Source organism: Enhydra lutris, unplaced genomic scaffold (genome assembly GCF_002288905.1).
Source record: "Enhydra lutris kenyoni isolate GAN:26980312 unplaced genomic scaffold, ASM228890v2 scaffoldscaffold33, whole genome shotgun sequence".
In the NCBI taxonomy this organism is placed as follows: Eukaryota; Metazoa; Chordata; class Mammalia; order Carnivora; family Mustelidae; genus Enhydra; species Enhydra lutris.
Window position 1 is genome coordinate 13,632,825 of NW_019154117.1, and position 15,806 is coordinate 13,648,630.

Here is a 15,806-nt window from a genome sequence, read left to right on the forward strand (position 1 = left end):
TGTCCTCATCTGAGATCAGTCAGAGTTTATAAGAATTCTCCCTTCTTTCTCTCACTCGTTCTTACTTGCTGCTGATATCTGCCTGGTTTGTGGAATCCCAGGTGGAGTGCACATTTTCATTCCTCATTAGATGTTTGCAAAAATAGCTTCTGAGTGTATGCTAGTTTTCGTAGCTCAGATGTATTTTGTTTTTCTGTTTTGCTTGAGTACAGGAAGCAATCATAGAGGAAAGAGCAGCCCAAGTAGAAGAAAACGTCCACTTGATCAGATTCCTGAGGTTTCTCGCTAACTTCTTCGTGTTTCTAACACTTGGCGGGAGTGGATACCTCATCTTTTGGGCTGTGAAGCGATCCCAGGAATTTGCACAGCAAGATCCAGACACCCTTGGGTGGTGGGAAAAGAATGAAGTTCGTCTCTGCATGCTTTTTATGTGCTTAGAACCTGACATTTGAAATTGTGTGGTTATGCTTCTCTGGTGCAATGTTAAATAAGGCCGTCCTTTACCTGTCTACCCCACACTGTCCGGTCACACATTTTCCACTCCATTCCAGGCTTATTTCCAGATCTTTCTACCGTCTGTCTCTCATTTTGTGATTTTATGGAAAGCTAGAGTTGAAAGAGATACTAGAACGCATGTATTCCAACCAGTATATTTTACAGATGCGGTTAATAAATGTCAGGAGGAGGGGTGGTGTGTTCAGGTCACGGAACCATGGGGAAGAGTGAGTTAAAACCCAGGAATCTTGATTTCAAAGCCAACACTCCTTCCATGACTCTATGTTTCTTTCTCTGTAGATTCTGCGTCTGTCACTGAAAGATCCAATTGTTGCCCTAATTCTTTGAAACAGCAATGTTAGAGTCCTTGGTTCCTATGTTTATCTCACTGGAAACATTCAGATTACCTCCTCCACTTTCGGCAAGTCTGGGATTCTCTCTGTTTCTCCCTAGCAGTCTCACTGCACACTTTCCACCTTCTCCTCCCTTTGCCTTATTTCCTCTCCCTCCAAGAGATAGTCAAATGAGGAAGGCCAGCTCTTTGCCTGGAATTAAATCTGATGGTGATGTGTCTTCAGGATATGTGCCCATTGAGCAGGTCAGAGGAAGGAAAGCAGATGTAGAGAATACGGAAATTCAGATGTAGAGAATAAGGAAATCGCTATGTCTTGTTGCTAGGGCCTGTTGCCTTTCATAAAATGTCCTGGCATACAATGTGGTATCTTTTTAAACTTGAGCATTTTCTAAGTATGTATAGATTAAGGCTGTGGGAAGTGTAGAGTGCCCACACTGAAACTTCTGCTGAGCCTTGTAGACCAAAGAGATTCAGAAAGTCCTTATAAGCATAGAATTTTCTAGAAATATCTTGGACAAAATATAGCCTATTTACAACAAAAGACTCCAAACGAAAACATACCATGTATTTCAGAAATGATAATCCTGGAGATGGGGGGCTGTAACAGCACAGACATTTCATGGAAACCTATAAAATGTCATTAGGTTAAAAAAAAAAAAAAACCCATGTGTTAGAAAATAAAATTATTTTGCCAAAAAAAAACAAAAAACAAAAAAACCATGTGTTAGAAAATAAAATTATTTTGCCAAAAAAAAGAAAAATGTCATTAGGTAAAGGGATTTTATTTATTTAAAACAGAGGAGAACCTCAAAGCATTTATCAAGTTTGTTGTCAAAGTTTCTTCTTACAGTTGTGATAACTTCTATTACTTTGGCCCATGGTTCATATTGATCATATTTTTGTATGAATGAACCATAGTAAAGTGTAGATAGTTTCTTTTCATTAGGTGGAAGGATCATTCTACGTAAGAGTCTGTTTAACACCTATTTAAGGGGACCCTGAGTCCTAAGGGCCAACAAAGGTAGTAATGGGGATGTATGAATAACTTTATACATTTGATGAAACAGAATTTAAATTTATCTTATAAAAGATAGCGCAGGATCTGCCAAGTTTTTACCTTAGGCTGAAATTATACATGCTGATTTTATATTACGTCATGCTGATTTTTACCTTCTCTTGGTCATACTCACGTAACGTTCTTAATAAAAATGGGAAAAACCATACTGACAGTATTTTCTCAATACAATCTGGTAGTTATAATCATTCAAAACACAGAATCAAGAAATGGCAATAGGAAATGTTTAGTGGTGACAGTTTGAACCAGGTATTTAGGAAAGGCCCTGCCAGGGCTAACCAAAGTCTTTTTTCATTCAGGGAGGCTTTTTCCCCATCACAAAAGTAGTACATGAACTGGATTATTTTCCCTGATTTAATATAGCCTAATATTTTAATTATGAAGGTGCCAGACAGGAGATATGGACCATACATTTACTACTTTTCATATTCTCTCCCCCTCCTCCACACTGCCATTCTAAACCATTTCTTCACTCCTGGAAATTTCCTACCTCAGCTTTGATAACGTCATGATTTGTGTTCTCCTTTTGTTTCTCTGAATGTCCTGTTTTCCTGTTTTCTTTGATAAACCCATTCCTTTTTTTTTTTTTTTTTCCCCTAATAGGGTATATTCCCCAGACTTCAGTATTTAGTCCTGAGCCCATTTCAGGGAGCTCATTTATTCCAACTGATTGAACTAGCCCATATGCTGATAATTGTCAAATTAGTATTTCCAGTTTGGACCTCATTCCCCAAGAAGATCATTTTTGCTTTCCATTGGAACTCTTGTTACAAAGTGTGTGACTGTGGGATGCCTGGGTGCACAGTGGGTTAAGCCTCTGCCTTCGGTTCAGGTCATGGCATCAGGGTCCTGGGATCGAGTCCAGCATTGGGCTCTCAGCTCAGCGGGGAGCCTGCTTCCTCCTCTCTCTCTGCCTGCCTCTCTGCCTACTTGTGATCTCTCTGTCAAATAAATAAGTAAAAATCTTTAAAAAAAAGAAAAAAGTCTATCACCATATCAGAATCAGTTCCCATGTAGAAGCATATGTTCATTGGACATAGGGTGTTATAAATTTCTTCCCTCATTACACTAGGAAACAGACTGTTATTACTGGCGCATATACAGGCTCATACACAAGCATGCCTTGAGAATGGGACTTGAATATTTTCTTTGTTGTTTTAATGAGATCAAATTTTAAAAGTGCATGAGATAATCTTCTTTAGTCTTATAAAAGATGAAAGGAATGTAGCTGAAATCTTGCAAAATCCTGGAAGAAAGCATTATTTTTTAAATACCATTAACTTAGTTAATTCCCTGTGTCTCCCTGTAGATGAACATGGTCATGTCCCTCCTGGGGATGTTCTGTCCAACACTGTTTGACTTATTTGCTGAATTGGAAGACTACCATCCCCTCATCGCTCTGAAATGGCTACTGGGACGCATTTTTGCTCTACTTTTAGGCAACTTGTATGTATTTATTCTGGCCTTGATGGATGAGATTAACAACAAGGTGAGTCTTGTATCTGGATTGCTTTCTGCATCCCTGTGTTGTTACGTTCCCTGTCTCCAGACTGCTAGAAATGCCTTTGAAACCTGTGCTGTCTCCATCATTGCCTCCATCCCTTTGCATCCTAGATTGAAGAGGAGAAGCTGGTAAAGGCCAATATTACCCTCTGGGAAGCCAACATGATCAAGGCCTACAATGCCTCCCTCACCGGAAATAGCACTGGGCCACCTTTTTTTGTGCACCCTGCAGATGTACCTCGAGGACCCTGCTGGGAAACAATGGTGGGGCAGGTAATGTCACCAACAGACGTGGATGACAATAAATGGATGAAGAAAGAGCAGAATCAATTATGTCTTTCATAAAGGTGGCCTATTTTTTTTGTTGCTTCATAAAAAATACCAAAGATGTATTGAGGGCTTACTATGGTGCTGGCTATGAATTTCATGTATAGTCTCTCATGCAGTCCTCACTCCAGCCATTGAGGGAAGTACTACTTTTACACCTTTTTTAAGCTGTGTTTAAAGAAAGGATATTTTTAAATGGTGTGAGGAGAGGTTCATCTTCTATTTGTGTTGTAAGAAAGCACCTAGATTTAGATACAGGCTCCTGCGAATATTTAAGTGGAACTCTTACCTATTATTTCCAGTTTCCCACTAAAAGGATGTTCCTTCGGAGCACACATGAATACTAATTTCAGCAATGTCCATTTTTCTCAAATAATTATCCCTTAAGTGTTAAAGGAAATACTGTTTTAGGTGAGTTGTTTTCATGATTATGTAAATGACCCCAGTCCAAGACTGCTGGTATTTGACCAGAGAAAGGAGAGAATGTTTCATATGGCTTTCTGACCAATAAGGGAAACCAAATTAAGAAAACACCAATAAACTATTCCACATCTCTTATTTCTATACAGATCCAATTGTTATTTTGAAAAGTCTTTAATTCAATCTTAATAGAATTGACGTTGCAACTGTGCATTTCGTAAACTGGTTTTGGACTTGGGATCCTCAAGGAGGACCAGATACTTTTAAATATGTCATCGTGCATCTACCTGCCTGTGGGACAACAGTCCAGTCTCAGCAGTAATGTGGTCTCGTGGAATTATTTGAATAATTTTTTGCTGTGTACTTCTTCTTTGTAATCTAAAAGGAAAAATTGAAAGTTAGTGTTAGTCTTTTTTTTTATTTTTTTTATTTTTTTTTTTTAGTGTTAGTCTTATAAAATGGATGCAATTTAAACAAATGAGGATATCATTAGAGGCCCTCATGCTCTTATTAGATGCTCATCAGACTTAAGCCAATCAACTATGATTTTAATTGTGGGGAAAAAAATGAGAACAATGTATGTGATGCTATATACACATCCAAACAGTATGGTATGACTAAGGATTTTATTTTACTTTATTTTTATGCTTTCAGGGGCCAGATAAACATTTCCCTTTCCAATTACATATAACTAAATACTCCATTTTCAGACATGCACATTCATACATGTTTATAAGGTGTATTATATCTGAAATTATAAATGAAATGTAGGCTGCCTTTACTTAGGAGACAGGTATGGTAGGTGGGGTAATGGCCGTTCAAAGATGTCCATTACCAGTCCCTGGAATCCATCTGACAATGTTACCTTTCATGGTAATATGGGCTTTGCTGATGGGACTAAATAAAGGAAAGCTATCCTGGATTATGTGGATGGACCTAGTGAAATCACGAGTAGGGACAAAAGAGTCAAAGTCAGAAAAACCAGACATGACAGTGGAACCAGGTTGGAGAGATGTGCTTTATAGATGGACAAAGAGGGGCTGTGAGCCCAGGGATGCCAGCAGGCTCCAGAAACTGGACAAGGTGGTGACCCAGCTTCCTCCCTGATGCCTACACCTTGATTTTAGATCTCTGACCTCCAGAACTGCAAGAGAATAAATTCATGTTGTCTTAAGCCCCAAAGCGTGTGGTGGATTGTGACAGCAGCAACAAGAAGGGAATGCACAGAAGTATATAGGTTTCTGAATTTCAAGGGTCCTTCCTTGAAAGTGCTTCATATAAGTCCTAGCACATCTAGGCTGCTTTGTGAGTCCTCAGCTAAAATGGAAAGAAATGAAAAATCAGGGGGAAGAGGTTTTTTTCACAAACTCAAAACATTTGAGATGTTTTCTTCTTTATGTCCTAGAATGCATAAAGGGGCTATGCAAGCTCCCCTTTAACCATCTTACTAGAACGGACTGTCAAGGAGAAGATTGAGGGAAGAGAAAGTGATCAATTAGATAGGAATGCCAGTGCAATGGAGGAGGATACTTACGCCTCCTATTATGCAGAAGTTTCTGGGTTGGCCCCACACATATTAACTTAAAAAGGAAAGTCACTTATTTAATTCTTCTTGGGACTTTGCTGCTTGTCTTGTCCTTAAAAAAAAAAAAAAAAATCCCGTCTTTGGTGCTTTTCTTTGCTTCATCATCTCACCTTACTGTCCCCTTCTCTTTCACCTTCATTTCCCTAAGGGGCATACAACACTTGTGGGAAAGTCTGTGGGGGCTGAGCCAGAGGTAGTGGTTCTGAACAGAATGTTGATGAGGGAGGTAGAGTCTCTGGGGATGAGAGAACCAGGGGACATAAAAACACGGGACGCCTGGGTGGCTCAGTTGGTTAGGCAGCTGCCTTCGGCTCAGGTCATGATCCCAGAGTCCTGGGATCGAGTCCCACATCGGGCTCCTTGCTCGGCGGGGAGCCTGCTTCTCCCTCTGCCTCTGCCTGCCATTCTGTATGCCTGTGCTCGCTCTCTCTTCCTCTCTCTCTCTGATAAATAAATAAAATCTTTAAAAAAAAAAAAAAAACACTGAGAGCTGGAGAGTTTGGTTTTTAAGAGATCAATGTCAATATCCATGCAACTAGAAACATTTTGTTTAACCATTAAAAAGTGACTCCAGGGGTGTCTCTGTTGGTTAAGGGTCCAACTCTTGATTTTAGCTCCAGTCATGGTCTCAGGCTGGTGAGGTCAAGCCCTGAGTTAGGCTCTGTACCCACGATGGCTCTGCATGATTGAGATTCTCTCTCTCTCTCTCCTTGGCCCATCCTCCAGCTCATGAGCCCCTGCTCTCTCTCTCTCTTTCTAAAATAAAATAAATAAATAAAATCTTAAAAAAAAAAAAAAAAGGTGACTCCAGAAGAAACAGTAAAGGTATCTGCTGTGCATGTCAGATTGGGGATACACCCCAAACACTCCTTGTTCTATAAAAACATTCCAGAATTTTCCTCTTCTCCTCCATGGATGCCCTCTACTTTGTTTCTTCAAGGATGATATAGGACTCAAACCTCTATTTGAGTCTGAGTATAAGATAATTTGGTGGCTTCTTTATCCCTCCAAGGAATCTCAAGATGTAACCACTTAGGTCCATCTGCAATGGCATTTGATAGGTAGGTAGCAAACACCCATGGGAGATTGCTATTTAAAGCTATATACTGAGGTCTGCATTTTGGGGAAGGAGAAAGCCGCCAACAACTGAACGAACAGCAGTGGCTAACATTTATTGAATGCCCATAATGTGCCCAGTGCTGTTTCCTTGAATTTCTAAATTACCCTTTAAGTTATATTTCTATCTCTGTCTTATAGATGAGGAGGCCATGACCTGAAAAGCTACAATAATTTGCTCAAGCTCTTAAAGGAAGTAAATGGCAGGAGCCCAGGTTTAACCCACACGGTCTGATGAGAGTTTATACATCCTTGTCTACAGTGCTAATTGTCCCTAGAAACATAATGAGCATCAACACATACTCTCTAAACTCCTGCCATGGGATGTCTAGAGTCTGTGGTCCTCCATGATGCCCCTTTCCTGTTACCTGCTAATGACTCTTATGTTTGCTGATCAAAGCTGTGCAGGCATTTTTAACTAACTGTCATGAGTGGAAAGCTGCGAGGTGTGGGGTGTGGTGCTCAGCAGGGGGCCTATGGAAACTCTGCTCCCATCCTGACTAGCATGCTGGGACCTGGGGCTGGTGCTCCTCAGGTGGGCTGGGCCACTGTTTTGGGGATTCTCCTTCTTAGGAAGCATTGTGGTGTTCTGTGGTTTGTGAATAAATCTTACATTTCCATATAATGTTTCAATCCTCTTCTGGTATTTTATATGACAGACCACTGCTTAGGAAAAAATAGGATTTTAAACATTGGGGATGAGGATGTTTAGGAAGACGTGGGCGACTTTATAACCACTGTGGAATTTTCTCTTACCTGAGGAAGGCCTTCTGACATGGTGATGGAAGCCAAAAAAATCCCTCATTGCCTACCTCTAATTGATACTAGTTATTAGAATCTGAACTCAAGTTGCTTGGGAATGAAAAAGAGAATAAGAACCGGAAGAAAAAAGTTATGGCCCGAAATACCTGCAGGAATTTACTATCATTCAACCATTCGTTCCATATTTATTGAGTGTAAGCTGAGTGGCAGGCATCATGTTGGCTGCTAGAGGTCCAATGGGCCCCAAGGTGGGCTAGTTTCTTGCTTTTGTGAAAACTACAATTTCTGGGGGTAAACAAAGTCGTTAATTAAGTCATTATGCAAAATTTACAAATTTACAATGCTAACCAAGCACTGTAAGAATGAAATGCATGGAATCTGAGTATTTTTTATAGGGAGACTCACCCTTGTCAGTGAGGTGAGTGAAACCTTCCTAAATCAGTGGTGCTTTAGTGGTGTGTGTTCTTTGGTATAAACCGAGCCAAGAGGTGAAGTAACAATGATTGAGTGGTGTGAAGATCCATGCAAAGGCCCTGTGGCCTGAGGAAGTATGGAGATTGAGGGTCTGAATGAAAGCCAGGGAGCTGGAATGAAGAAGAAGGATGAGCAATACCAGAAGAATATAGGGAGCTAGACAGGAGCCGGGTTATACAGAAACTTCCAGATTATGCAGAAACCTCGCACTCTCTTGGCCCACCTTTTACTCCAGCTGTTTTGCACACAGCTGTTAACCTGACAGCATCTCAACAGCTGTATGCTTGTTCTCTCCACCTTCAGAGTTCCTCTGCTGTCATCAAGTGAGGTGTTAATACCACATGGGGACATCCTTGACTAATGGGAGTGGTTGCTGGTGATCAGTATGTCCTCCTTCTGTCACTGGCATGGACAATTCTGAGGCTTACTCTATATAGCTTCTAGGCTTCCAGGTGGGTCCTCAGAAGGATAAGACTCATTTGCCCCAGTAGTGGCAGCTTTTAGCATGCTCTCAGGCAAAAGCTTTCCTTCCTTCTGTTTCATTCTTCCCTGAATGAAACACTTCCCTTCTTTGACACCACTTCCCAAAATATACTGCCAGCCTACAAGCCCTCCCACAGGCACAGTGGTTGGTGAAAACTAATGCTAAATTTTTAAATTTATATTTTTAAGGTTTTACTATAATAATTTTTGTTTGGGTTATATGTATGTTTTAGTTAACTGCTATTTATAGCAGGTTATATTTATAATAGCAGCAGCAATTTTTTTAAGAATAAAGTATGTTAAAGTTAAAAGAAATCTGAGATACATTATATTTCATATGGTACTTGGACGTATTAAGAATCATGGAAGTGGTAGACGATCTGGCGTTTAGGAAGTACTGCTCCGAAGTATGAGGCTGGAAACTAATCTAGTGATAGCTAATCAAATGGCCCTTTGCCCCATGAGAAAATTCTTTCTCACTAGTTATTTTAGAGGGGAGATTATGTAGGTAGCTGGAAGTAGAAACCAAAAGACTTTAGAAATTATAGAAGAACACTAGTATTTCTGGCAAAGTATGTATTACTAGATGTTCAGTATCTTCAGTCTTGGGACATAAATTACTGAGAAGGAAAAGAAAAGGAAGAGCAGAGGAGAACTATCATAGCGAACATTTATAATTATGTGTCTATTCTTATGTTTATCACTGATGTTGTAGGGGTTCCATGAGGAAATAGTGAGCTCTCCCTCTAACCCACAGCACATACCCTTTTGCACATAAATTTAAGTCCACACCACTGAGGTAACCAGTTTCTAATTTTCCAGAACTTTCTATGCCTATATGTATACATACATGTATATACACATAGGAATTTTTGTTAACGAATGAGTTCATACCACATACCCTATTTTGTAAATTTTTAAAGATCCATTTCTTATCAGAGCATAGTGTTCTAGAACTTTTTAAAGTTTACCGAGGTATTCATATACCACACATTCCACCCATTTAAAATTACACAATTGACTGGTTTCTAGTGTATGTTCACACAGTTGTGCATCTCTAACCACAGTACACTCTTTTTCTTTCAAGATCTCACAATAGTCCATTGTGTGGACAAGCCCTTCTATTTCATAAATCTAAGCATATTTGATTGTTTCCAATTTTTATCTGGAAAAAGCCCTACTTTCATAATCACATGTATAGATATCTGCACTTGTGTGAATATTGCTGTGGGACATCTTTCTACAAGTGGATTTCCTTCATATTCTATCTCCTTTGAAATGTGATGGATTTCCACAAATTCCCCCCCAAATGTTGTCGGGGGTTGACATTCACCATACTCACCAATAAGAAGAAGCCTGGATTTTTTTTTTTTTTTTTTTTTTTTCAGAGAGAGATCACAAGTAGACAGAGAGGCAGGCAGAGAGAGAGAGAGAGAGGGAAGCAGGCTCCCTGCTGAGCAGAGAGCTCGATGCGGGGACTCGATCCCAGGACCCTGAGATCATGACCTGAGCCGAAGGCAGCGGCTTAACCCACTGAGCCACCCAGGCGCCCAGAAGCCTGGATTTTTAAAGATTCATCTTTCTGTGAGTCAACAACTCATTGTTTTAATTTGCACTTTTGTGTGGGGGGTTTCAGTGTTTTTCAACATTTGATTGACAGCATATTTCCTTCCGTAAATTTCTTATTTGCCATTTGCCAACTTCTTTCCTTACTGCATTGCCCATCTATTGTCAGGCTGATTTATAAACATTTTAACACGTTAGAAAAACTAATCCTGTATCACGGATGCTGCCAGTACTTTTCAAAGGTCATCTTTTAACTGCATAAACATTGCTGTTTGCCAGATCAAAGTTATAAACTTACGTGTGGTCAGTATATTCCTGGTTTTATTTCTCGTGCCATGCTTATAAATGTTTCTCAGTGAGAAGACTTTTGATACAGTGGTTTTGGAAGTGGGGTAATTACTTTTATTTATTTATTTATTTTTATTTATTTGACAGAGAGAGCACAAGTAGGCAGAGAGGCAGGCGTGGCGGGGGGGCAGGCTCCCTGCTGAGCAGAGAGCCCAATGCGGGGCTCGATCCCAGGACCCTGGGATCATGACCTGAGCCAAAGGCAGAGGCTTAACCCACTGAGCCACCCAGGTGCCCCGGAAGTGGGGTAATGACTTTTAGACTAATAAAATAAGGGTGAAAAATTGGTCACTTACTAGCTATGCCTCACTATTTTCTTACTATTAATGGCAGTTTCTAAGCTAATACTATGCAGAAGCATAACGAACTTGAGGCCAACACTAGGGCCGTTTGAATGGAGAGATCCCCTTTTTTAATCTGGATAATATCTCGACAGGAATTTGTGCGGCTGACCGTTTCTGATGTTCTGACCACTTACGTCACGATCCTCATTGGGGACTTTCTCCGGGCATGTTTTGTGAGGTTTTGCAATTATTGCTGGTGCTGGGATTTGGAATATGGATATGTAAGTATGAGGTTCATTTTTCTCTTGTCTGATTATTCCTTCGTGGCTTATCATTTCCACACGCTATGCCAGAAGAAGAATTTAGGAGGTGGGACCATGTGTTAGATGTTAGGAAGTGAAGACCCGTGGGTATAGTTTTAATTCAGAAGGGTGTCAGACGGGAGCATCATGGTTTATGACATTCTAGTAAAGTGAGCACAGGATGGCTAAAGCAGTGAACCTCAACCTATCCAAGAACATGGTGAACTCAGTCAGTCTGGGACCCATAGCCAGCCCCCTCCCCATGAAGCTTGCTGACATTTCTAGAAGCCAGGCAAAATGGGTAATATCAACTTTGAGTTCTACTGAACGGACTCCCTAGACAGTTACTGTGCAGCGCAGTGGGTGATAAATGGATCCAGTAAATATGGTGCTTGTTGCATAAAGCTCCCTGGCCAATAAGAGCTCAGCAGAGACACAAGTAGGGAGCTGTCCAGGTTCCAAGGTGGTCCCAGGGTGCTGATAGGTGTCTGGCAAGTGGTGGACCTGAATTTCGGCAAGTTGACGTCCTTCTAGCACTGCAGCAAGAACCCAGGTTTCTCTGAACCCCACTGATGTTGACTCCATTCCCAGTTCACCTTCGGCGTGCAAGCCCCACTCCCTCCACCACCTGCGACCCCCATAAAGTTCAGGGAGGCAACAGAGCACACATCACTCTGCAGTTTCCCACATTGCCGGGTGACCATGGTCCCTCTTTTGCAACTCTTAACAGTCATCTTGGGAACTATGACCTGAAGTGTTGACTGTAATCATGTGCTTAAAATCCTCCAGTGGCTAATAAGTACTTAGAATGAATCCCAAATCTCTTTTTAAGGCCTTTGATGTCTTACAGGATCTCTTTGTTTGTTGTTTCCTCTTTTCTTTCTTTCTGAGCTCTTCTTCTACTACTGTTGTTCTTGTTTTGTAAAGTCCCTAAATGTTGGAATTCTTTCTTACCTCAAACACAAGATAACCCTTGCATTGGCTCTAGCTGTTTTCCCCTGTAGGGTTGCAGATTTCTACAATTGGGCTTAGCTGATGCCTTCTCGTCATTAAGATCTCCACAATATGTCACCATCTTTGAGCTCTTCTCCAACCTTCCCATCTAATGTAGCCTACCAGATTCTCTACTTCAACGTCCTGCTTGATTTTCTTCATACGATGTGTAACTCTGACATTTCCTTTTAAAAGCCTGCTTATAATCTGTCTCCCTCTGTCAGAATGAAAGCCCTATGAAAACAGAAGCTTTGACCTCTATGCCTAGAACAGTGCTTGTCACTCGGTGGGCATTATAGTTGACTGTCTGCTTCTATAAGCCTCTACATTCTAGCACCATTCAGGCAACGCCATCTGTTGGAAGAATTCTGCCTGCTTCCAGGGGTGTGCCCGTGGAGTCCATCCTGGTTCAGTAACGTCAAGCCAATGATGTTTCTCTCCTAGCTAAGGAAGAGCTATCCTTTAGTGCCGACCTCGCCCCAGCCCCATGCCAACCTCTCTCTAACCCCATACCCTCTTAGTCTCCGGACAAGTCCTGTGCTCAGGACTGTTTTCAAGACACCAGGCTGGACCCTCAGCCTGGCCATCTGACTTTGAGATCCCACCTTTGATTAGGTCATCTTTGACATCCTCCCTGAAAGGGCCTGTGGGATGCGCCAAAAGTGGTTAGATAATGCTCTTTGGTGAGCGCCAGTGAGGTAATGCTATGGTTTCCCCTTCCCCGCTATGAGGTATTCAGCTGGCCGGGTTTCATTTCTATTTTCCTTATCTGATTCAGCTCTTCCGAGGCAGACATAAAAATCTGCATTTCTTTCTGAGGCCCCTGCCTGGCTTATGCTTGCCTTTTATCCCTTACTGCTCTCTTCCTAAGTGCTAGAAAATTTTGCTTCAAATACCAAGTCAATAAAACATGACCTGGATGCATAAAAGCTGTAATTAAATGACTGTCATTTATTATTTATTGAGTGCTGACAGTGCTCTTGGGTTAGTACAAAGTACAGGGGGAAAAAAAAGACAACTTCCCGTTTTAGGTCACAGAGAATTTTCTTCCATGTTACCTTTGGAAGGCTGTGCAGAGAGCAGTCCAGCATCTAAACAATTTAGAAACAGTAAAAGGTGGACGGGGTACCTTGGACGCGGATCCTGTCATCATGGACTCATCCGCTAGAGAACGGACACAGCTGAGTGCCTAAGTGCGAATCAGTAGGAGCACAGCTCTGGGCCAGGTGATAAGGGGGTGCAGAGATGTAAAAGATGTCAGCCTGAGGAAAGGTTGCAAACTTGGCCTTGCTGCTGAGATTCAGCTTGCTGATAGATTTTTCTTTCTTTGCAGAGTGTTTTCGTTTGTTTTGTTTTAATGAGCTCATATTTTAAAACTAGAGGTTTTACATATAAAAAGATAGGGATTTCTTGCTTTTCTTGACACATTGGAAGGGCTGGCAACATTCGATCAACATTCCCACTGGGGAGAAATGGGCTGGAGTGAGAAACCCCTGCCCGGTACAGTTGGAATATCCATCCACTAGTTCTCACACGCTTTACTGACCTTTAATCCTGCACGCTGTCTCCTGATCAATACAGAGCAGAAAGTGTAAGTGCTCTAGGAGAAACCAATGGCAACATGACTTTGGGGGTGGAGGGAGGGAAGAGAGATGGGAAGGAAGGAGGGGGAGAGAGAAAGACAGAGAAAGAGAGAGATCAGAAATGCCAAGAGGCACTCGGGAAAGGATCAGAATTTCAAAGGCCCAGTGGAAGCAAGGATTCTCGGTGGAGGGACCAACGTAAGACAGGGCCCCGAGGGTATGGGCAAAGTGTGGGCAGGGGAGATGCAGAACTCTCAGCTGGGGCTGTTAGAGAGAAGAGGCCGATGAGAATGTGTCTCTGATACTCTCCGAGATATCCTAATTGAAAATATGAGTCCAGAAAGTACCTATCATGGAATAAAGGAGAACCTGAGATGGGCAGAGAAGATACTTTTGAGATGCCTTTCAGAAATCAAAGAGAAAAATGTGTCCATTTCCACTATGAAAAGATTTTTTTTTCCGAGTTCCCCAAACAGTACCAGTTCATCATAAAAAATCCAGAAAATCCAGTGTAAGTTAAATATGAAAATAAAAATCACAGGTAATCCCACCATTTATGGGATTACTTATTTGGGTTGATATTTATATGTAAATAAACAAGTATGATAGATTTTTATATAATATAGATTTTTATAAATATACATATTTTTATAAAATTATTAAAAAGTGTATATTTAATCACTGGTTACCTGATTTTTTTCACCTGTGACCATTTCCCTAGGTTAACTATTCTTTTTTTTAATATTTTATTTTTTTAAGATTTTACGTATTTGACAGAGAAAGAGCAGGAGCAGGGGAAGGGACAAAGGGAGAGGGAGAAGCAGACTTCCCACCGACCAGGGAGCCTGACATGGGGCTCGATCCCAGGACCCTGAGGTCATGACCTGAGCCAAAGGCAGACCCTTAACCAACTGAGCCACCCAGGCACCCCATTAACTGTTCTTTTATGACGTTTTAAATGACTGTGATATTCTATAAATGAACAAATTATAATTAATTTTTATTGGCTGTCAGTAAAACTTTATCTAATTTTTAATTATTATAGTAAATATTGCGGTTACATTTATTTATAACCATGTAGTTAAATATCTTCGTAGATAAGCTCAGATTATTTCCTTATGAGAAATTTCTCTAAGTTGAATTGCCCATTCCTAGAGAACATACCTTTTTAAAAAATCCATTCACTTTTCTTACAACAACTTCCATAAAAACTAAACTCTGTAGACTCTACAGATTTAGCGATCCATGGAATATTAACGTTGAGTGGAATTTTGACATAATCAATCAGGCACACTTTATTTCACATCTGAAAAATCGAGGGCTCATGAATTGAAGTGAGTTGCCTCTGTTCGTGTCACCAGGGGATAAACAAGGGCAATGACGTGTCCTTCTGGATATAGCCATTACGTTAAATATGCTGCATTATATACTGGTTGTATCAGAGTACATTACATTAGAAGTGACCCTGTAGATTTTTTCCAGCTAGAAATTTATGTCTAAAGTATTATCACAACAAACATATAAAGATGGACTGAGCTGGGGAAATTACTGGCTAGAAGCAGGTGTTAGACCAGTAATGTAAGTTAATCTTTCCTAAGGCTTCTCCAAGCATAGCAGACAGTTCTCAATGTTTCTGAAGTGTTCACTGACTCATCGGGAGTGGAATGGCTTCTCCCAGGAGGGATTTTAACCACCCAGATGCAGCATAACTGCCCTAAAGTATCTCATAAACTCTGGGTTTCCTGCGGTAGCTCAACACAGAATGCCCTTACTTATAGCCTAATTTGTGTTGACACTATGTTTGCCATTTACCAATAAAATAGGTAACAGAGATCAAAGAAGAAATAGAATTGAATACATAGCATGGGATTAGACTATGTTCAACCAAATTAAAATGTCAGCATCTTTTTTTTTTTAAAGATTTTATTTATTTATTTGACAGAGAGCGATCACAAATAGGCAGAGAGGCAGGCAGAGAGAGAGGATAACAGACTCCCTGCTGAGCAGAGAGCCCAATGCGGGGCTTGATCCCAGGACGCTGAGATTGTGACCTGAGCCAAAGGCAGAGGCTTAACCCACTGAGCCACCCAGGTGCCCCAAAATGTCAGCATCTTGTTTAAAGTTACATTTTTTTT

General features: G+C 40.9%; 1 protein-coding gene across 2 annotated transcripts in view; it reads left to right on the forward strand.

The window, feature by feature from the left end:
- Nucleotides 1-15,806, forward strand: part of LOC111153626 (transmembrane channel like 1) — a 162,024-nt gene that overhangs the window by 114,704 nt on the left and 31,514 nt on the right. For both annotated transcript variants that reach the window (XM_022512771.1, XM_022512770.1), the window contains exons 11-14: nucleotides 213-407; nucleotides 3,235-3,414; nucleotides 3,540-3,701; nucleotides 10,946-11,074. In XM_022512771.1, the coding sequence (XP_022368479.1) occupies nucleotides 213-407; nucleotides 3,235-3,414; nucleotides 3,540-3,701; nucleotides 10,946-11,074 (666 nt within the window). The remainder of the gene's footprint in view (nucleotides 1-212; nucleotides 408-3,234; nucleotides 3,415-3,539; nucleotides 3,702-10,945; nucleotides 11,075-15,806) is intronic.